Genomic DNA, 22,976 nt, shown 5'->3' on the forward strand with positions numbered 1-22,976 from the left:
AAGTTGGGTGAGGATTTTAAATGGAAGCTTAGTATTGCTATATGAAAATAGTGTAACAAGTTTTGCCTATGAGAGATTAGAAATCATTTGTTAAACTGAATATTGCTGTCAGTTACAGGGTTTATTGCGATGCACGGATGCTTCCTATGAAAGCATGGTAATGGAGTATACGAAAATACAGCAGAGAAAATGTAAATTATTTCTAACACAAACTATAGCATGCATGGACAGGCTGTGATTAAAATTAATTGTAATTCCCTCTTCGTCAGAAGACTAAATGATCTCTTAATCATCCACCAGTACTAATGGATGTTTGCTGAGCATTGACTTAGTAGTGTATTTCTGGACGAGATCTAACCAGCTGAGAGTTGATTTTTGAATGAAGATGTAAACCAATCTGCATGCATTGGCTCGTGAAAACACTCAAAATAAGCATCCTAAAAAGCTGCAATGATTAAGCTTGGAAGAAATTTTTGAGGTCGGGGAAACAACCACAGATAGCCAACTCTAACGACTTTGTGCAGACATATTTAATAATATAACATATTTATAGCACACTCCAATATGAAAATTGTACAATATCTGTGCCATGATTATATATTTTATTAGTAGACCAAGTATATAAAAATGCAGAAAGCTATTACAATAATTGGAACATGGAATATTAAATACAATGGGGTTGGTACTATATCAATGCTTGGTAGAAAATAACGATAGACACCAAATTTATTTCATCAAAACAATGTCCGTCCACATTTTTTTCCTCATGCAAAGATGATTAAAAATATTTTACAATGGTTAAATAAATAATGTATATTGTGAACAGTACTAGTCGTTATTTGATCTTGTCAGTGTGCTACCAGTCAAAAAAGAAATTAAACTGGTCGGCCATACAACAAAACATGCTGAATTAAATAGAACACTGGCTTTATTGCAAGAGGCAAAATCTACTTATAAAACGGTGGTGTGATTTATCTTTATTTCACATGTAATCAACGAACTTATTTGAATTAACTTAGTTGGGCCAGATTTAACCACAGAGCTCTATACCATACTATGCAAACACATTGAATACAGATTTAATCAAATTTATGACATTGGTCTAAGGCTGATGAAAGAAATGAGGAAGATCAAAAAATGTCATGAATATACAGGAAATATTACATGATGAAATAAAGATTGCTCAACATTTTGAAAGCGGTGCAATAAAGTAGGAAAAAAATTATACAGTTTATATTGTATCTGAATATTTAACTTTATATTCAAACAGGGTTAGTTGATAATGTAAACAAGTTGCCTATCTGTCCAATATTTTAACACAAAAATACAGAATTTACGAACAAAATATCTACACTGACGACACAACCATACCTTCTCTATGAAAGATTTAAAGTTTAGTCTATTAAATAAAGTATTGAAACAAATTGGTTAACAAAACCAAATTAGAAAATTCAATTTATAATTTGGAAGGAATTTTTCAAACTTGTAGGAGATTTCAGCAAGCTTATAAAATCTCAGCTGCAAAATTCTGAATATTGGATTCATCTATTGAAACATGTGTCAAAAGTAATCACCCTTAGCAAATGCAGAAATTCGCAAGCAAGGCATTAAAAAGAAACAATTATGTGGGGGGAATAAAGTTTAGTAAATTAACAAATTCAGTTTTTGGATGAATTTGATTAAGAATTTCAACATTTCATTTGGTTTAATTTTTATGGAAATAGTTTTAAAGTACTAAAACTAGGCATTTATGGCTATGGCATTGTTCAGTCCTACAACTTATAAATGATACAATATCTAATTCAAAAGGCACAAAACTGAGTTAATGGCAGTCAGAGATTTAACAGCGCATTGTGTTTTGAAAAACAAAAAAGGAGCAGCTGGTTTCAAGTTAGATACATTTCGTTTGAAAACAATAATACTCTGTGCAAGCATATTTATAAGTACATAATAATAATGATTGCCAAATATATTTAGTTGTCTTTCCTGACCCATCTCATAGTCAGTCCTGCATCAGTTCTTATACGAATAGAAGCAGCCTCAGCATATCGAACCTAAAATCGAAAGAAATCATAAAAATGAGAGCAATATGAGAAAATATTCAACACAGAGTAGACAGGAAATTTGAAAAGATGGAATATTATGAACAAAGATCTCTTGTTGGGTTACCAGGTATCCGACTTTTAAGTGATAGCTAGCCAATACACGGAGATGGTTGGTGATGATGTTCAAAATTTTTTAAGAATTTACAGATTAAGAGAAATCAGCTAACAAGTTAAATAAATTGCAGATATGTAACACCGAAACTGTACATACCGTTTCCTTGACACTTTGCATCAGATTCTGTGCATTGTGAACTAACATCTCTGTTGCTTGTTCTGCGTCTTCTTCTTTCTCTTGAGATGGATTTCCAAGAGTTGTTGCTTTTACTGTTGACAAGATCCTCAACTGAGTACTGATTGTTGGGAGACGATCCAATGTCTAAATATGAATTGCTTTTCGATAAATAATAATAAAAAATAACTTGCTGTATGTGGAAATACGCATAATTATAAAAAAAATACACAAACTGTTATCTGAAAAAAAAATATGCAACCGGCAATGAATAGTGTTTCAAATATATTATTAGGACCCAGCCAATAAATTCCCACCCAATGACAAAGAAAAAAACATCTAGAAGTGATTTGTTTATGTTATTGGGTTGTTTCAACTTGATCAAGGCTATATATGAGTATCCATTGCAAATAAGGAGCTAATTTAATGCCTCCTGAAGTATTTTAAACCAATAATTTATTTGACCTTGACATTTTTTAGAGCTAATCAACTCTATTCTTACGATATTTCATTAATTAATAATTACTCTTTTCTATATATACTACCTATATTTTTGAGCTATTTTTTTAAAATTACCCATCATGCAAGATTAACCAATTATAAGATTTTAAGAAATCTGACAACCTTCATCATATCAGTTTTGATCCTCTTATCTGTACATTGAGTTGCCACTTCCTTCGCATATTTTGTCACATCATTCGAAGCTTTCGCAATGTCTTTGGCACACCTAACAATTAGAAAAACATAATCATAAATGAAGAAAAACAAGACACCGTGGATTCATTTTATATTGTCCATTTTTAAAAGCATCAACCTAAAAGCTCAACTGTGAGAAAAGTATCCTGAAAATACAGAGATTAAAATCAACATTTAAAAATAATGATCTTACTGAATCAGTTCACTTCTTGAACCTTCTTCTCCATCTACAAGACGAGACATTTTAGCCATCAATAATGCCATCTTCTTTGCTGCTGCAATAATATTGTTACCCTAGAAAATGACAGATGTTTTAATTAACAATGTAACCAGTATTCCTATGTACGTATAAGGGTACTCCCGAAGTATGTGAATCAAAATAGCGGACACCGGAACGTAGTATGTGTAACAGGTTAGGGTTAGGCCATAATTTTATTCCAATTTTCCTTATTTTAATTCTATTACAAGTTCGGGGACTAGACAAGTGACTCCCGTAGTATTTGTACCTGAAATTATGGCCTAACCATAACCTGGTACACATACTACGTTACGTATATATATATCGTATCCATATATAAAAGAAGCAAATTCAAAACTTATAAAACAATATCAAAAGCCATACTTGAGAATACAAAAGAAAAATGAGGGATAAATCCGAACTATAACAATTTGTTAACAGTTAAATGATAGCAGTCTAAAAAAAATAATGGGATACATGCAATCACCTGCGAAGTGATAAACAAATTTGGTTTACATGATTTTTTGCACAATATTCGAAAATATATTTACAATGCATAATAAAATTGAATGCAAAACTTGAACAAACAAAAACGTACAGTGCTCTCCCATTTCTTTGCTTCCTCATGAAGTTCTTTAGCTGCAACCATGATGGGTTGATTAGATTCAACTTCAGGAAATTCTTCTTCGGGTGGTGGAGGAACTGGAGGTGGTAATTCAGTTTGACAAACTGGCATTGGTGGTACTGGAGGAGGTTCCTGAATGTTAATGCAATAGATAATACGAATGTTTTCCCGACCCTTGACCCCAGAAATTTCTTCCTATAATTTACTATTGCAAAACTTTTGATACTTATTTTGAGATTATTATGGAGAGTTGGCGCTTACAAACTGGTTTACATGTTCAAAACCATCAGTTTTATTATTTAATATTTAACCACGTGCCGCTTACACGGCTACATTAGCTAATAGCTAATTTTTACCTACTATCGCAGATTTTTTTAGACTAATTTTTGATCTTTTCAACTAAACTAAAGCTCACGATCTGCTCATGCTTCAATGAAAACCTAAATATTGGAGAAATTAAATTTCTAAATAATCATTATATTGTGAATCTTAATTATTCAAATTTAACTTTTTGTCAGTCAGAAATCTTGGACAAAAATATCTTCATAATTGGTTAGTGCGTACAATGTTTAAATATCTAGGCTTACTTCCAATGCTTTTCTCTGTTTTTCTTTCTCAATTATTTCTGCTTTCACTGTTTTCTGCAGGTTTGAAACAGCTTGGATTAATTTATCTTCATTGTCTGCAAAAGCAACAGCAATTTGTAATCAATCTAATAATTGGTACAAACTTTGTATTCAAAACAAGAAAAATTATCGTATGGAGCACTTTGAGAACCTATGTTCTAGACTAGAGTACAGTTGTATTGAACTCACTTGTGCTCGAATGTTACATACAGGTATTATATAATACAGGTATTAGTATATATAAATATAATATATATCATAATGTATATTATATAAAATATAATTTCCTTACCAATAAAATCATTTTGATTTTTGCGATTTGCTGGTGCTCCAGCGTAAGTACGAGCTGATTTCAATGTTGGATCAAGTTGTTGTTGAATAGCATTGAGATTTTTCCTCAGCTGAATCAAACATAGTTATTGCATTTATTGGGTAGACAGTTTAATACATGACGAGGGTCACAGATTAAGCAGAGTTGTATCATCCTATCGACCAAGCAAATCGAAATATTTCTAATGTTATATTTTTATTTTTAGTGTTTATGTCTTGCTGTTATTCCTTTAATCAGATAGAAAAATTATTAATTTTGCAAATTTATCAAATGAACAACATCAATTTCACTGTTAATTAATAATACTAACCTGTTCAACATATTGTGGATCATCAGTATTTTGCATTTCTCGTTTTCCGGTCATAAGTATTCTGTGGGCACGACGGGATATGTTTCCTAGAATAATTGCAAAAAGAAAATAGAAGACTTTGATTCTGCCGACCTACTTTATGTGATAAAATACAATCTTTCTACAGGAAATTCTTATACATAAGTCAATACTGTCTCGTTCAAGTATCCCTGTGGCATGAGTCACATATGGATACAAAGTAGGAGGTAAACAAGAGGAAGGACATGCAGTTTAATACACGATATCCTGGTACCCTTCAAATTTTGATGGTATAATATATATTGTGAATATTTTCGACAGAAAATTAACATATTTTATTGCAATCATGAATTAATTCAAGCATAGGCCACTAAACAAATTACTATCCTATTAATCACTGTGTTCAAATTATAAATGGAACTTGACATAACTGATATAAAAGTAAAATTTGAGTGATATTGCAACATACCAGCCAGAGGAAGAGCATCAGCTGGTTTATCCAATTTAACAGCTTTAACGCAAGCTTCATGTTCTCTTCTCATACTTTCTTCTGAAGCATCCATGAATGTTGCAAAATCAACTGAATCATCCACCATATCGGTTAACTCATCCATATTCCTGGTCCAATCCTCTGGTAATTCGTTAAAAAAGATATTTACATAAAAGAGAAAACAATACACAGACTGTATGACTAACTTAATATGTAGGTGCTGTTGCAATTTACACAAGAAAATTAGGTCCATGTAAGGATGCCCAAGAAGAACTATTAATTAATATAATCAATATTCCATAATATAATAAACACTAGAGCTAATCTTAGATTACTGTTAATCTGCACTTACGCTTCAACGTTTCAAAATGTTCCAAAGAAGTTTTATTTTCCGGATTTGAGAGAACAATTCTACCGGCATTGATTACCTAAATAAAAAGTTTCTAATTAAATTTATTATTCGATATATTAATATTAATTCTTGTGGACTAGCGACATAATGTAAGCAATTTAAGGTTCTGCTGTTGTCTTGTTCACAAGGACAAAATACATACAGTTATGGTAATAAAACCTCTCAAGCACGCTATTCGAGAAGTTTTCGAAAAAATTTCATATTGCTAGAGAAGTCCGTAGAATTAACTTGCTCAAAGCCCTAAATTTGGGAACATTTTAAAATATAATTCAGAATTATAAATGACATTTGGAAAATTGAATTTTGACGAGTTGAATAATCAAATAACTTCACAAACTGCACACTTTTTAAATTGAATTTCTCTTTTGTTTGAAATTGAAATAAACCCCAGAGAAGTAACATGTTAGGTGTTATAATAGTAAAATGTTCAGAGAGATATACTAGGCAGTTACTATGAAATACTATTTAACCTGTGGAGTTAACCCTTCAATTCTAACAGCCTTCTTTTTGACTTCGTCAACCTTTTCTTGAGACACGAGATCACTGGCACCAACTGCTTGTCGGGCCAGATCAGCAAGTCTTGTTGATTGACTTTGGAATGTTAATGCTTTGCCCTCAAAGTTTTCTTCTCTGGAAATATGAATGAATGAACCAATTTTTATATTATTTCAGATGATCTAGTCTATGCCAGGGTATTCCAAACTTATTAGGACGCGGACCCCTATTTGTGAATCTTAATTTTGACGAACCCCCATCCTATGCCGTATCCTTTTCTGTGTCAAACCAATGAGGAAGAATAAAGGGGGCTCCCGAAGTATGCGAACCAAGATGGTGGACATCGGAATGTAACATGTGTACTAGGTTAGGGTTAGGCCATAATTTTGGGTATGAATACTACGGGAGGCTCTTGGCTAGTATTCGAACTGATAATAGGACTAAAATGAGGAAAATTGGAAATAAAATTATCGCCTAACCCTAACCTGTTACCCATGTTACGTTCCGATGTCCGCCATCTTGGTTCGCATACTTCGGGAGCACCGAATAAAGTTTCATTTACAACACAAACGACAATAATGTGATGAATGAAGTTGCTTTTCTCTACACAATTCATCAATTTACGGAGCAATTTGTGCGAGCAAACTCGTAGGTCTGACTCTAGGACTAGTCTCATGGGTCTGTCTACCTGTTCAAAGTGTCGAGAGGAGCAATAGCAGCAGAATGCAATTGTTTTAATGAAGTTGTTGTATCAGCAAATTCATCAGCAACAGCACGAACTAATGCATCTTTCATTTGTTTCTTGACTTCTTCCAATTTTTTCTGCAGTTTCTTGGCAATTTCTTTGGCCTGAAATAGTAAATATACAAAAATATACAATAATTTTGAAAAAATGAGCACAAACTTTGTTATACCTTGGAACAGTATTAAATTAGAAGGGCCATCTATTTGAAAGGAGATTATGGATTAAATTGATGAATATCTTAGCTTTTGGACATTGTGTGTGTATCAGAACCTCATGCCCACCTTCCAATACAGGGTGTGATAAAATGAGTTGGAAATTCTCAAAAATATTTCCATTTTTTTTTATTATTAAATAATGGCTTCTACATTACATACATACAAAATATCATTGGATGGTTATATAAAAAAAATGCTCGAATCCAAATACAAGGTGCAAATCTTGGAATAAAGCAAATTAATTTCCATCACATATCTTTAATTATGAAACTATGACTTTGTCTTCTACTTCTAATAATATTCATCATAAAATAAATAGTAAATTAGGGCTGGGCAAATATTCGAATAACGAATCAAAATTAAATCATTCGAATTGCATTTTACTATTTGAATATCCAGAACCACAGAACTCAGGGAAGGCTAAATCGATTACTTGAATTGCTCGAGAATTTACCCACGACTCTTGCTAACAGACAGTAAACACAAACTTGAGAAACTGTTGATTTTGCGTTATGGTGTTTTTTGCAGTACCAATATTTGTTATTCGACTGTTCGGTATTTGTTAAAAATATTCGAATTATTCGATCAGAAAAAATATTCGATTCCGCCAATCTCTACTAGTATTGTAATATTCAAATTACCTCTTTTGAGTCGCCTCTTCCAGTTTGAATCAAATGTTCAAGATCTTTAAGTAATCGATCACATTCCGCAACATTCTTCAACAACGCAAATCTAGCGTTAGGGTCAGAGATTCGGGCTGCTATTCTGCATGGAAGAATTGAATGAAGACAGTGAGAAAGTACAATGAAAACATATTTTCAAATTTGAGGTTCAAAAGTAAAACTGAAGACAAAACTTACTGTCGAGCATCACCAAGAAGAGACTTAGTTCTAGCAAGTCCTCGGCCGCCATCTTTAACTCCAGGATTATCTAACCATCTGGCAATCTGGATGAAACAAGATTATCAATTATTAAGATCAAATTTTTTTCGGAAATCTGCTATTTTCATTGATCTTTCACAAACCAAGCAGGAAATTTTGTGTACAAAGGATTGTTTGAAAAATTGCCTATCCTTAATTCCACATTTCTTATAATGCTGGATCAGTTCGTGTGTGGCCTGAGACACAAGAAGTATTGAATAAAATCAAGTCATGAGTTCATAGCAATAAAAAAGCAGAATCGAAGACAGGTAAAAATAAAGACGGACTGGCTATACTTCTGTGAAGCTAAAAAATACTTGTATCGTATAAAATGGGATCAGGCTCTATTGTGAATATTGCTTCTTTTTATTTATAAATTTTATTCCATTATTGAACTTTTGATCTACTGTGTCATGTTTTTGAGGAATGCTTGGTTGGAGGACTGGTTTCACATAAGAAAGGACAATTATTTTCATCTACATTTCTCATTTTTTTTTGAAACAAAAAAATTCTTGGGACCTGAAGATTAACCATTGGGCAAGGAGTATATCAAGAAACAGGAAAACCTTGTACATTATTGTTTCAGCTGTAACACATATCAGTCGTTTGGATTGATTATACCAGATTATAACCTTCATTGAACACAAAATTTTCAATTGTTGGGGTTGTGAAAAAATGGACTTTCTGTGCAACTCATGGCCAAATCGATACCAAATGTTCAGATGGAAGTACAAAAGATGGAAAATGTCTTTCACTCCAAATATTGCTGTTTTATTTCAGATTCTATGGCATACCTTTATATGATAATTGGTATAGTATAATTTTGCAAACATGGTAGACTGGTAGTGGCAGGTAGTCTTTTGTGTCCATATTTTTAAGCATTGCTCTTTTGTTAAAGTTAAAATATTTTTAGTTACTCTTATTGTTTGGATATAAAGTAGAAAATATCATTTTTCACCTCCTCCATTTTTGAGTCCAATGTAGCAACAGACTTTTTACTTGCGAGAGCTTTTGCGACTTTTGCATTGAGAGCTGTAAGTTTATCAGCAATACTTTTTGATAAAGCAACAGCTTCTGGAGTGTCACCCAATCCCCTGTGGAATATAGACTTGCATAAATAAAATTATTCTTATATCAAAATTTTTGAGTTTGTCCCAACTATATGAAAAATTTATTACTCTAGATAAAATATGCTATGCAACTGGCATGGGATATTTTTCACAAACAAATAGATAATTAGAAGTAGAAATATCAAATGTGGGGATCGCATCGCAAGTAAAAATGCATTAAGGTGTAAGTATTTGCAATAAACAATTAAAAAGGGCTTGCATTTGTTAAAGTTTATGTCATCATTAATTAGATTTTTTCACTATTGAAAGCCTGGTGCCAACTATTTTAAGTCAAATAGGAAAGGGCAATCTAAGATGAGTAGGCTTGTGAGATCAATCAATGTGAGAGAGAATTGTGAACTTCCAAATGTGTCATTGGGACATTCCTTTTTTAAAAAGCACCAGGAATAATAGTAAACAGACAAATTTCTGGTAGAATAATTCTATGACATTGTGATTATTTATTTTAAATATCATAACATCAACTATACTAGTTTGTATTTGGTTACTTGGGGAAAAAATAAAAGACTCACAATGTTCTAAATTCTTCTAGTTTTTGCATCATGTCATCAATTTCATCACACAATTGTATAATATCATCACGATCTTTACAACTACCCAAACCCATGGCTATTTCTCTACCAGCTTTGGTGACATTATGCACATGTTCTGCACCTTCTTTCGGTTTGGCAGACAGGTTGGCAAGCCATTCCTATGTATACATACATGATCATTGAAAATATACCAAACTTTTACCCAAGGATGACAAAAACCCAAAATTACAAAACAGAATTTAAATCAGAAAATAAAGGAAAGTTAAAGATTACTTTAGTTAAACAGTGTTTGCTTGGTTTGTTAATTCTTTTCAAAAATGTTTGAATTTTATTGAAGGCCTTTTTGGTCTTACTGTAAGACTTAATTTGCTATTTTTATATTATTAAATACAATGAATGTACAGTAATTCATACTTATTCTCTACTGAACACGAATCAACTTGGGAGTACGCAATATTCAGTAGCCTAATGTTTCCCCAAACATAATCAAGCGCATTTAAAGAAATATTACCCTGGCTGCAGGCATTGTTTTGACCATTCCAGAATGAGCCATAGCTAATTTATCCATAGCTTCGATCGCATCATCAACATCTTCCATTAATTGATCAAGTTCACCATTAATTTGTGTTGCTATTTGTTTTGCTTCCGCAGAGTTTCCTTTTCCGCTGTATATGGTTTAAAAATAACCTATTGTTACTATCTACAGAGTTTACTTATCAACATTATTTAAAAAACTATTCAAATAGATCTTGAATAAATCCCAGTAAATATGGTAGTTCCGGTTCAATAAAATTAAATCAAAATCATGATATTTCATTATGACTCAGTAAAACTACCAATGTTGTAAACCAGGATCTAAAAAATTGCTGCATAGAACAAAAATGTACAACTTCTGAATGTCTGTATTACTTCCTCATATATTGTATTGTACAATTTGATTACTTTCTTTCACCAAATAAATTGACATTGTGGGTGCAGTATGGTGGTTAGAGCATTGAAGGTAACTATGTTGGTGCAGATCTTAAACCCTATCTATACTCATTACCTAACTAATGGTGTAATAAAATAGTGGCTGTTCTCAAGTCAGTGGTTGCTTCTACAAGTCTTGTTCGGTGTGAAAATATGAAAATGGCTCCTAACAGAAAAGTTGTCTTTCAATGGAAGTACTCGGCATGAATAATTTTGGAATATACGATGACAATATCCTAAAAGGTTTTTCAATCAATCTATTCCAATTGTTATTAAAATTACATACTTCGCTCTCAGATCTGAAAGTTGATCTGTCAGTGTACCAAGATGTGCCGTTGTACCCAGTATTTTATCACCCAGAGGTCCACCCGCTTGATTTCCTATTTCTTTTGCACCATCAAGAATCTCACGAAGTGCGAGTTCTCCAGGCCCTCCTAAAACAGGTAACAATATATAGAATCTTCGAATCAGATGCTGTAGAAAACTTACGATAACTAGAAAAATTATTCCAACTTGATTTCACGTAGGAATAGCCAAATCTAAATAACTATTCCAAATACTAAAATTATATTTTCCGAAAACAGAATTTAGAAATGCAAAAAAGTTAAGATAAAGTCAGAGGTTTCACCATCATTTGATAGGTTGCAAAGTAAGATTTTTCATCATAATTTGAGAATTAAATTGCTTGAAATGATAATTTTTAAAGATAACTATTCTAAATTATCTATCCTAATGAGATGAACATATTCACTGGTCAGGTCACATTTGACAAACTAAAACAAAGTGTCACAGTCAAAATCACTGATTTGCGATGAGGACTACTCTTTTCATACGCATAATCAATTTATTAGGAAACGATAACAAACCTGCTGGTGCATTAGGGTTATTGAGCCAATTTTTAGCCGGTTGCATTTTTCTTGCCATTTTTTGTTGAGTTTGTTTCAATTGCAAAACGTTGAGGGGATCAGTGTTTGCATCATCTGTGGAAACTAGTTGAAGGAGCCTGGATGTATAAAAAGAATGTTACAACACCCTTTGTACTATTTTCTCCAACCTTATAAGACAACGTATTAAGTTCAACATCCAAGAAACAAGTTAGCGGACATTTGCCCATCACAATCACATCAATAGGTTTGACAGTGGCATACGATAGTCCAATGTGCACACAGAACTCATTTCAAATACATAACAATGGTGGAAATATTTAAATTCATAATGTTTTTGTCAAATCAAACAGCTATAATTTTTATTCTGAGTGGCATGGCGGAGGTGACATTTGATGGCCAGAAAGAGAATTGTGTGTAAGATTGATAAGTACAGTCATCAATATACAACGAACACTGTGACCAATAAATTAAACTTTGTCCATATCTATTTATGGAAATTGCAAAGCAATGGAAAATAGCATCACAAGTCACAATATGTAGACGTCTAACAGGGTATGGATATCTCGCATAATATGTTTATTTAATAACTAATTTTCTTGTCTCAAAATGCAGACTAAACCACGGAATATTTATTCAAATATTAGTTCATTTCGCTGCTAATTGAAGCCATGTCCATGAATGCTTCCCAAGAAGTCTAGTCTTTAGTTATTGATTTGTTAATTCAGTCACCTAATTATTTCAGTAATTCTCTCAGATATCTGAGTTGTATAATATTCACGATTTCCTATTGCCGCTTCCTGAGCTTTTCCTGGTTTATCAACAGTCTGAACAAATGCTTTTAAACCTAAAAAAAATTGAGATAGTGAGAAGATAGAAGATACTGACGAGATAATGGACTTTAGAATTTTTCTAGTGTTGATATAGTACGATTTTTTAAAGAAGCAGTTACCAAAATTTACCATTCCATAATATAACACTATAAATACCTCTGTCCTACTCAAACCTATGTAGCTAGTTGGCAGGTCATCTGATCTGCAGATAATGGTCCAACCTAATCTACTTGTAACGACAGTTCATGGGACGGAGACATACCCATCGTAATGTATTGTAAACGCAGAAATATAAATTTAAATTTTTCATGTTCCCAAGAAACAGAAAGCTATTGCTTTTGGCTTTACCAAAGGAAATCGATGGCCTACAATATGCGCATTTCATGGATTACTCGTATTTTTAAATATTCTGCTAAAAGCTTCCCGAAAGGGGACCACGAGCCATAAAAGATTAAAAAGTAATATTGTACTAGAAATCAATCCTGGAATGTAAGCTTTGACTTGGTCCATTTCTTCTGTCAGAGCAGCTACATGATTTTGATTTGTTAAATCTTTACATCTGTCACCAATCATTCTTGCTAGAGTTGTGGTTCCTGAAATTCAACATATCAGTATGTAAAATGTTTAGCTGTACTGAATGTAAAGATATTTAGAATTTTTCTCCTCCAGATAGACACATCCCAATAAGGTGGTGGTCATGATCTGAAGAATAGGCTTATGTGATACCACTCTACTCAGTCGTAGATGGCCTCATGCTAATATAGGGTGTATTGTATTATTCGTATAGTATATATTAGAGATGTACCGATACCACTTTTGTCGCCGATACCGATCCGATACCAGCTAAAAACGCCGATACCGATACGCAGATACTACAAAAAGGCCGATATTACCGATACCGATACTATGTAATTATTACTTAATTAGGTGTGCTGTGTAGGGCAGACGGGTTAAAACAATGGTCTTTGAGCGTTGTTCATGGTACACATTATTTCAGATCGAAAAAAAAGATATATCACATAATATGAAATTGATGTTTGGTGTTTGCTTCAACTGATTAAGATACATTGTACAGTAACGCTAGTAATCTCGGTGTTCAATTGAAACTCATAAGCCGGGATGTCCAATTTGAACTTGATATGAATATCGCGACCTTCGAATATCGTTATTCGAGTTTAAAAGAATATCGAATATCACCCACACATTCTAGCGCCGCCGTCCTACGTTCAAATTAAAAGCATTTTACAAATATTTTTTTTCGTGGCTAATCGTAATCGTCGACGCAATAAGTCAAAGCCAAATTGAAAGAATATCAATCAGCACCGACAAAAAGAAGGCCTACCTATAACCGTCGAGGATGTTTTTTTACTTTACTATTTTATAATATAAAATATTTTACAATTGCTATCATAAATTTTGAATTTAGTTTATCGATGTCGACGGACTAAATGACACTCGTACTTGACGACAAACAGTCAGCATTTATAGCCGTGCCAAAAGTCCTTGTGCCGTTAATAAGGACCCCAATTCCACTGTATGATTTAAAACTGGGCGCCTAGTTGCTTTTTGTTATGTGCTGTGTTGATATATTTCTTCATAATTACTATGTAATATTAAAAATGTCAATATAAAAAATTGACAGCGAAAATAGCCAAATTAGTTGAACTAGTTTGGCTGATAAATAGCTAAAAACATGTGAATCCTATTTTTTCGTGGGGGTGGGGACATGTATGTCTCATAGCTCACGATCTCTCCAGACAAAAAATAAATTAAAAAGTAGTATTCCAACTTATCTTTTAAAACATTCTGGACCATATCAAAAAGATAAATATATCGGGAATATCGGCCTTAATTCAACCGATACCGATACATGGCCGATACCGGAAAAATGGCCGATACCGGAAAAATGGCCGATATTGCCGATACCGATACATCGGTACATCTCTAGTATATATAGGACTGACAACAACATTTTGAGGAATTAAATGGGAATAAATCACAGTGTCATAATCAGCCAACTTCTAACTACTCAATAGATCCTCACTTAATCGGATTATTAAAGCTAAATTAATTAAAAAATTATTAAAGATAACTATAGTATATGTTAAGTAAATAGGTATATTTGAAATTACTTTATGGCATTCCTACCTGGAGTAAGAGATTTAACAAAAACTACAAGATCTTCCATTCCTGCCACAATTGATGATTGGTTTAAGTAATCTCGAACATTTCGGCAAACTTTACATATTCTTCGAACCTAGAAATAAAAAATGAATGATGAATTAGATTACCTATTAAAAACAGTTGGCAATAAAAATATGCATATTAATTCTTGCGCTAATGAGTTTGAATATGAGTCTTCAGTTGAGTTTCATGTGAATATATTGTTCCATAGAAATTGCTATATCAAGTGCCAACAGTGGAATTGGCAAATGCCAAATAGTTCAAGAATTTTCAAATAATCGAAAAGAAAAGAATATAATTGAAACATTGAAACTCATTCTAATGAAAGATTCATAAAAACTAAAACATAAAACATCACAGTGATATTCATATTCTGTTAAAACAAATACCTCTGCTTCATCAAAAACAAGCAACAAATCAGATGTTCCTTGTAATATTCCTCTTGATCCAGCTATTAGTTTTTTCCTTCCTTCCATTCCTTCAGGAGTCATTTCAGCAGTTTCTCTTTTTTGATCAATAGATAAGAGTTGTGATGCTTGCACAAGCATGTCAGCAGATGTCTCAACCCTGTAATCATGGTTAAAACATGATTTACGTTCAAAATATGTCATTAAAAATCTCTGAATATCTAATAAGCTCCTTTGTTTGAAGTAAAATGAAGAGATCATGTATGTTATTGCGAACAGATGCCAATAAATAGTTTTAGATGAATGTTTACCTGATCACCATGCAAATATTACTTATTAGTAGAAGGCTGTTTATTGGCATTTTTTATTTTGCATGGTGATCAGGTAAACATTCATCTAAAACTTAGATCTCCATCAAATCTAACATTTTCGACTTGCTAATTAAATTTTCAGAAATAAAATTTTAAATTGAGTTTTTTTAGTTTTAGAAGGAAAGAAAAAACCCAATCCGACTCAAATGCAATTGAAGATTTCGAGAAGTTCATTTATAAAGTTTATGGGCCAGTTTCCGGTTACATAAAATAACCTATTTAGCATGACAGTTGCTTTCAGTTGTAAAAAGCCTGTTACTTTTCAAGAGCTGGTGGAGTGTCCAGTTTGAGTATTTCATCTTTAGTATCTTTAATTTGGTCTTTTCCCACCTGTAAAGGAAAAAAGATCTTGTAGCTTTATTGTAGCTTCTAATATTCAGAATGTTAATGATCAGCATAGCATTTTGAATTGGTCGAGGTTGTCAATGACGACCTGTATTTCATTCTACTTGCTATGATTATCACTTTTTTTCAATGTTCTGCTATTGTGTTTTGCAGCTATGAACAAATAGCATTTATATACCTATATAAATTATATTTATTATAATATATAATTTATTATATAGGGTAACTCATATTATATAAATATTAATTTATTATATAAATTATATTATTTATATGCTATATAAATACATAATACAATAAAATTGTCAATATCTAATTTCATAATTGGTATTAGTTTGTGGGTTAACATTAGGAAAAAGCTGTGATATGGGACAGTTTGTATTAAAAGTGGCTTGGTATTATATATCCGCCATACAGCAGTTACGTCAATATTTATCCATATAATTACAGCCACATGAATATATTAAATTGAATAAGCGGAAATATAACGGACCAGGCATTAGCGATGCTTAACAGGAAGTAGGTAATCAGGCTTAGCGTGATGATCAATCATGAGTGGAACGTGGAAAAGCGACGTGATTATTTTCTGAATTCCTTTCCCAGACAACTCCCTTCCAAACATACAATTTAACAACGCAAAACGTACATATTGCTGAGAGATTTACGTCACTCATTTCTCTCGAAAACAATCCGTATTCCCCATATATGGCAACCGGCCTGTTCTTTTTTGCGCAGAAATGTTATCAGGTGTTGCGTGCTTAAACGATTGAAGTTTAGATTCTCTCGATTTAAAAACGTTATTCCGTCGTGTACGGGCAAAATGGTTGGACGTTCCCACGTTTGCGCCGCGCATGACCTGATGATTACACTCAAAGATTGAAGACGGCCGGTTGTGGCCCAAATATTTCTCATCTTTTGCACTCAAATATCTATAGAATTTGATTAATCTCGTTTGACTAATTAATTATCAGTATTACATACTTAATTTGTCATGATCAAAATTAAACATCAGATTTATCGGCTATTTTAAAATCGGAAACATGTCTTTTATCACGTCAATTTGGCAAAGTCTAATCTAAGTACCATAATATGTAAAAGTCTAATCTAAGGCCAAACATAACAAGTAATTTCAAAATGGTGACGTACATTTGAACCCATGTGTATATCAGTGGGTTAAATCCATATGCGGGTTTTCCTAAAAAACCATGGGTTAGGGTTAATATGGGTTCAAATATCCGCAAAACAAAAAGAATTTCTATAGGTGCAATTGTCATGGGTTCAAATGTACTTGGGTTGAAATGTACGGGTACCTTTCAAATAGTATAGTTTTCTGCATATTGCTAAACTCCCAAAGTGGAAGTCTAACCTGGACTACCAGACAATTTTTTGAAGAACACATTTTATATTTAGGGATAAATTCGTTATTTCAAGTAAAATTTATGAAAATTGCTTATTTCGAAATAAGCAATTTTCAGTCTTTTCATAAATTTTACTTGAAATAACGAATTTATCCCTAAATATAAAATGTGTTCCTCAAAAAATTGTCTGGTAGTCCAGGTTAGACTTCCACTTTGGGAGTTTAGCAATATATTTCGAAATAAGCAATTTTCAGTCTTTTTATAAAATTTACTTGAAATAACGAATTTATCCCTAAACACTAAAGTTTGTTGTAGAATGATGAATATGAATGTTTGCACCACCTTCACTTAATTATAAATTGGAAAACCAGTAAAGAAGTTGAAAGCAAACAACAACTTTTGCAACAATTTTAATATGAATATAAAACAAGTTGGAGGCCAATGTTATATATGTTATGTATGACCTTTGCTAATCAACCAATCCTGTCGATTTTTATCATATCATAAATGTCTTTGTCTTAATAAACAACTTTTATAATGAAATCAATCCTGATCTTACCTTGACAAGGTTAGACACAGCAGCTTTTACAGTCAGAATTGGATTAATGAGATCAGGCATCTGGTTTCCATCTTTACCTTGTTCATGAATTAATACAAGGGTTGAAACCTGGAATGAATAAATCAACTTTTAAACTAGTATCCAGATTGAATGACTCATACAAAAATAAATGTTTTCAAAAGACGGCCTATGAATAAAGTGTGTATATACTGCATAATACGGGATATGATGTTGAACAATAAATGAATTCATATGACTTCATATTACAGCTGCACAGAGGATGACAAGAACAAACAAAAATGGGAATTTTCCCTGCCTCTTGTTGCAAAGGTGTGCTATGACTACCTAAAATACAGCAATTAAGAGTACTGTACTGACACTATCGACTGACACAGTATGATGTGTATTTTTGGGTAATTTCTACCCAAACATAGATCAATTTACATAGTCACATTCACCCAAAGACTATTTAGTCTAAAATCATCCTTATTATTTGATTGGGCTTGATCATCCTTATTATTTGATTGGACTTGTCCCACATTGACATGAAACTTCTTTAATTCAGTCATCCATCAAATGTCTGTCTTAAAGTGGAAATTTATCTGACCTTAAGTTCAAGTCACTTTCAGGTATAAGATCTTGAACAGAGGACTGTTTTCAAACCTTGTTACTAAACTGCTGAAATGAACAGTGGATTATAGTTGTCAAGTAGTGTAAGTCAATAGTATTTTGGTGTGAACACTGAACAGTAAATCTGTGTTTATAGTGAACTACACCTATGAATTTTGTTTCGAATTTGTTTTTCGAAAAAATAATAAAACAAGGTGAATTGTCTGTTGTTGAAGTTTCATATTTATTTTAAAAATATAATTCATGATCCAAGTATGATTACCTGTTCTGCCACAGGCTCCAAGATCATTTGGATAGTTTTGGTGTGAAACACTGGCATGATGTTTGATTGTTTATTACTGTATTAATAAACCTACAGTAAATTAAAGATAACAATTAATTAATATATCAATTAATCAAAAAGTATATGCTCAACAAGAAAATATATGAACAGAAAGAAATAATAATTCAATCACAGACATCTGGATATAGGCATGTTTTTCATATACAAGGTGTGGCTAAAAAGAAACGAGACTATTGAATTTAGAAGTTTATTTAGATGCATATCGTACAATGTCTGCATTGTCTAACACATACACGCCCTAAGCCATCTCTAATTGTCCCCTTCGAAATATTCCCCATTGGCTTTTATGCACTTTTCCATTCTTTTTGACCACGCTTTAAAGCACTGTGAAAATTCTTCTTTTGTAATGGTTTTGAGGTGTCTAGTCACGCTGGTCTTGATATCCTCGACTCCTTGGAAGCGTGTCCCCTTGAGAATCCCCTTCAGCTTTGGAAAAAGAAAGAAATCGCAAGGGGCTAAGTCCGGCGAATAAGGTGGATGATGCAACGTGGTGATTTCTTTCGAGACCAAGAACTGTTTCACGCTGAGGGCTGTGTGGGCAGGAGCGTCGTCGTGATGCAAGATCCAAGTTTTTCCCGCCCAGGAAGCTCTTCGTTTCTGACGAATTTTGTTGACAAGACGAGTCATAACTTCCTTGTAAAAGTGTTGGTTAACCGTTTGTCCTTGGGGAACAAACTCATGATGCACCATTCCCTGGTGGTCAAAGAAGGCGATGAGCATCACTTTCACTTGTGAACGTTGCATGCGGGCTTTCTTTGGTCTGGGAGAGGACACACTTTTCCACTGACGACTCTGTCGTTTTGTTTCCGGATCATATTGAAAGACCCATGACTCGTCTCCTGTGATGATGTTTTCCAAGAGTTTTTCGTCTGCTTCTATCTGCTGAAGGATGTCTCGGCATGCATTCAATCGTTGAGCTTTCTGCTCATCAGTCAAGAGCCTTGGCACCATTTTGGCACAAACCTTTTGCATGCCCAAAGTGTCAACCAAAATGGTGCGGACCGTTTCTTTGTCCATCCCAATTTCGTTGGCAATGACGCGAATTGTTAAGCGACGGTCACTGCGAACCAACTGCCCAACCTTTTCGATGTTGGAATCAGTAGTGGAAGTGCAAGGCCTCCCTGACTTCGGATCATCCTCCGCATCCTCCCTGCCTCCCACAAATCGCTTGTGCCATTCAAAAACTCTTGCTCTGGACATGGAATAATCTCCATAAACATCACGCAACATCTGCAAAGTCTCAGTCGCCGTTTTTCCAAGTTTGACACAAAATTTAATGTTAATTCTTTGCTCAGTCGTCATTCTTTAATTGAACCCCCTATTGCCTAAAAACTCAATCAGATCTCGCACAGCAATTTTTTCAACAAGCAGTTAATCACATTCACTTATGGCTTCTAAAAAGCAAAAATAATTGCGATGTTGTGTCAAAACAGCTGTTGAACAAAGAACACATATTACGCCACACTGTAAAAGTGTTGATTACCGATGGTTAATCGTGTTGCGCAATCTGTGACGTCAGTCTCGTTTCTTTTTAGCCACACCTCGTAGATACTAAATCATAATAACCAGTACAACACACTATCCAAATTCCAAGAATTTCCTTTTCATTTGGCTCAATAAAATAAACACTCCATGTGTCTCACAAACGAGGCTGATGCTTCATATCACGCCATGCTTGTCTCAATAATAATCTAAATTAATCGCGGCCATCACATGACCAAAATTGCTGTTTTTTTCTAAAAACTCTCGAATGCTACGGTAAAATTTTTTTGTATCATTACCGATATTGAGGGACAACAATGTCCAGACGTCTCCCGAAGGAGGGAGTGGAAGTGGTGACTCCTCTTCGGCCCATGGGCCGGGGCCACGGCCCATCAAATTGGGCCTCGGCCCATCAGGCTATGGGCTGCGGCCCATCAAGTTGTGTAAAGAAACTATTCACTTGGCTAACACAGACAGTCCCCAAACTCATAATAGAACTAAAATGTAAAAAATCTGAACAAAATTTTGCCCTAACCTGGTACACATACTACAGGAGTTTATTTTTTTAGTTCGAATATTGACAATTTTGTAAAAATTGAAAATTTTGGTAAGATAATTGAATTTTTCCTAGCTTGATGGGCCACGGCCCATTTGGTAGGGCTTATGACAGTATAATATGCAACTTCCTAAACATTGATTCAAAAATAATTATATTCAATATCTTGTAATCCGGATAATATGTTTTCAACAGGAATGGTGACTCCTCTACGGCCCATAGGCCGGGGCCACGGCCCATCTAATCGAGCCACATGGGCTGTGGCCCATCAAGCTATGCTATCAAGCTTTTTCACATTATAGTTCTATCATGAGTTCGGGGACTGTCTGTGTTAGCCAAGTGAATAGTCCCTTTACACAACTTGATGGGCCGCGGCCCATAGCCTGATGGGTCGAGACCCAATTCGATGGGCTGTGGCCCCGGCCCATGGGCCGTGAAAGAGGCACCACTTCCACTCTATGTTTTAGTAACAATTTAGCATAGTTCTGTTGAAAAAATTATCATTTTGCTGTTTTGGGCAATCACAGAATCAGAGTCTCAATTTGATATAAAATAGGCTATTGTTTGAGAGAGATTTACCGGAAAATGGGCATTGCAACAAAAATATGCATAAAGTTGCCCGGTATACAAGTAGGCTTATACGATACAGCCATCCAGTCATCAGAGTTCAGGTGTCAGCTCATTGCAGATTTTTGGATTTTCTTAAAAACTAATAAGTTATCTGATACTGATGACCATATTATTTTTTTTCTAAAACTGGAGGACTGGAAGTCTAGTGACACCATACTGTCATACTGCTGTAGGCTACTGTCATAATACTGTAATACTGTACTATACAGAAGGCTAGAATGTATGTAATCCCATATATTACTGTATTACAAAACTTGGTCCTTTGGCAAAATTAGGACACGAGAAACCTATAAAGTACGGTAACTTTAAAAGTAGTCTAATTAGAAAACAGAGTTTGTTTGGGTAATGCTTGTTCGTCCCTGACTGATAGCAAAAGCCTGTGTTACAAAACTTGGTCCTTTGGCAAAATTAGGACACGAGAAACCTAGGCCTATAAAGTACGGTACCGTAACTTTAAAAGTAGTCTAATTAGAAAACAGAGTTTGTTTGGGTTATGCTTGTTCGTCCCATTACCATAATCAGTTAAGATAGCAAAAGCCTAAAAACTGACAAACAGACGTGGATAAAAAAAAATTACTCAACGTCAGTATAATGCCAAATGGAGTTCCAGAAATTCGACAAGGCTACTGTAGAATGTTTGATTACAAATAGCCTATATACCGATACTGATATACAGATATGGAAGAAATATCCCTGTTCCACTGATTGACAACTTACCGTGTGATCAACCCACAACTTATCCCGTATTCACATATAATGGAACGTTGATTTTTTTAACTCACTATTGCTAACTAACGGTAAAAATATGCGAAGCGAAGGATTTTCCCATTCAGCAGGCACATAAGTTCACTGGACTCACGGGTGTGGCGCATCGTGCTTAGCGTTAAGAACAGTGGTTGGTTCCCAAATTTTTTTTTCGCGACCCCAATTTTTATAAAATCAAAGCCTACAGATACTCGCGACCCCACACCTACCGTGTTTTCCCAAAAATGAGACTGGGTCTTATTTCAATTTTCTTCCGAAAAATAACACTAGGGCCTATTTTCGCGGGATGTCTTATATTTTTATTTGTCAAAAACAAAGTTACAAAGTAGAGAATTACGGTATTTTCAAATATACAAAATATGAAAACCAATATACATTTACTTATAAATAACACGCTTTTATTCAAAATATTTGAAAATTTTATTCAAAACATAGAACATTAATCATTTAAAACGTGTAGGAGAGATTTCTTGCTATTGACCAGGTCAAAAATAAAATTACGTTATTGACTAGGTCTTATTTTAAGGGAAGGGCTTATATTA

At 33.7% G+C, this 22,976-nt stretch overlaps 1 protein-coding gene across 1 annotated transcript; it reads right to left on the reverse strand.

The window, feature by feature from the left end:
* Positions 1–585: 585 nt before the first annotated feature.
* LOC120347046 (vinculin-like) lies at positions 586–19,126 on the reverse strand. The gene is made up of 26 exons (XM_039416850.2): positions 18,921–19,126; positions 18,029–18,136; positions 16,026–16,096; positions 15,378–15,555; positions 14,953–15,061; positions 13,275–13,397; positions 12,704–12,818; positions 11,954–12,090; positions 11,374–11,521; positions 10,630–10,783; positions 10,098–10,276; positions 9,414–9,549; positions 8,396–8,481; positions 8,177–8,300; positions 7,264–7,424; positions 6,551–6,710; positions 6,021–6,096; positions 5,648–5,809; positions 5,161–5,246; positions 4,812–4,920; positions 4,481–4,575; positions 3,867–4,025; positions 3,224–3,324; positions 2,959–3,061; positions 2,317–2,481; positions 586–2,054 (listed from the first exon to the last, which is right to left on the reverse strand). The coding sequence occupies exons 1-26, from the start codon at positions 18,975–18,977 to the stop codon at positions 1,974–1,976; spliced, it is 3,183 nt and encodes a 1,060-aa protein (XP_039272784.2). The 5' UTR covers positions 18,978–19,126; the 3' UTR covers positions 586–1,973.
* Between the last annotated feature and the right edge of the window lie 3,850 nt (positions 19,127–22,976).

This window comes from Styela clava, chromosome 11 (assembly GCF_964204865.1).
Source record: "Styela clava chromosome 11, kaStyClav1.hap1.2, whole genome shotgun sequence".
Lineage (NCBI taxonomy): Eukaryota > Metazoa > Chordata > Ascidiacea > Stolidobranchia > Styelidae > Styela > Styela clava.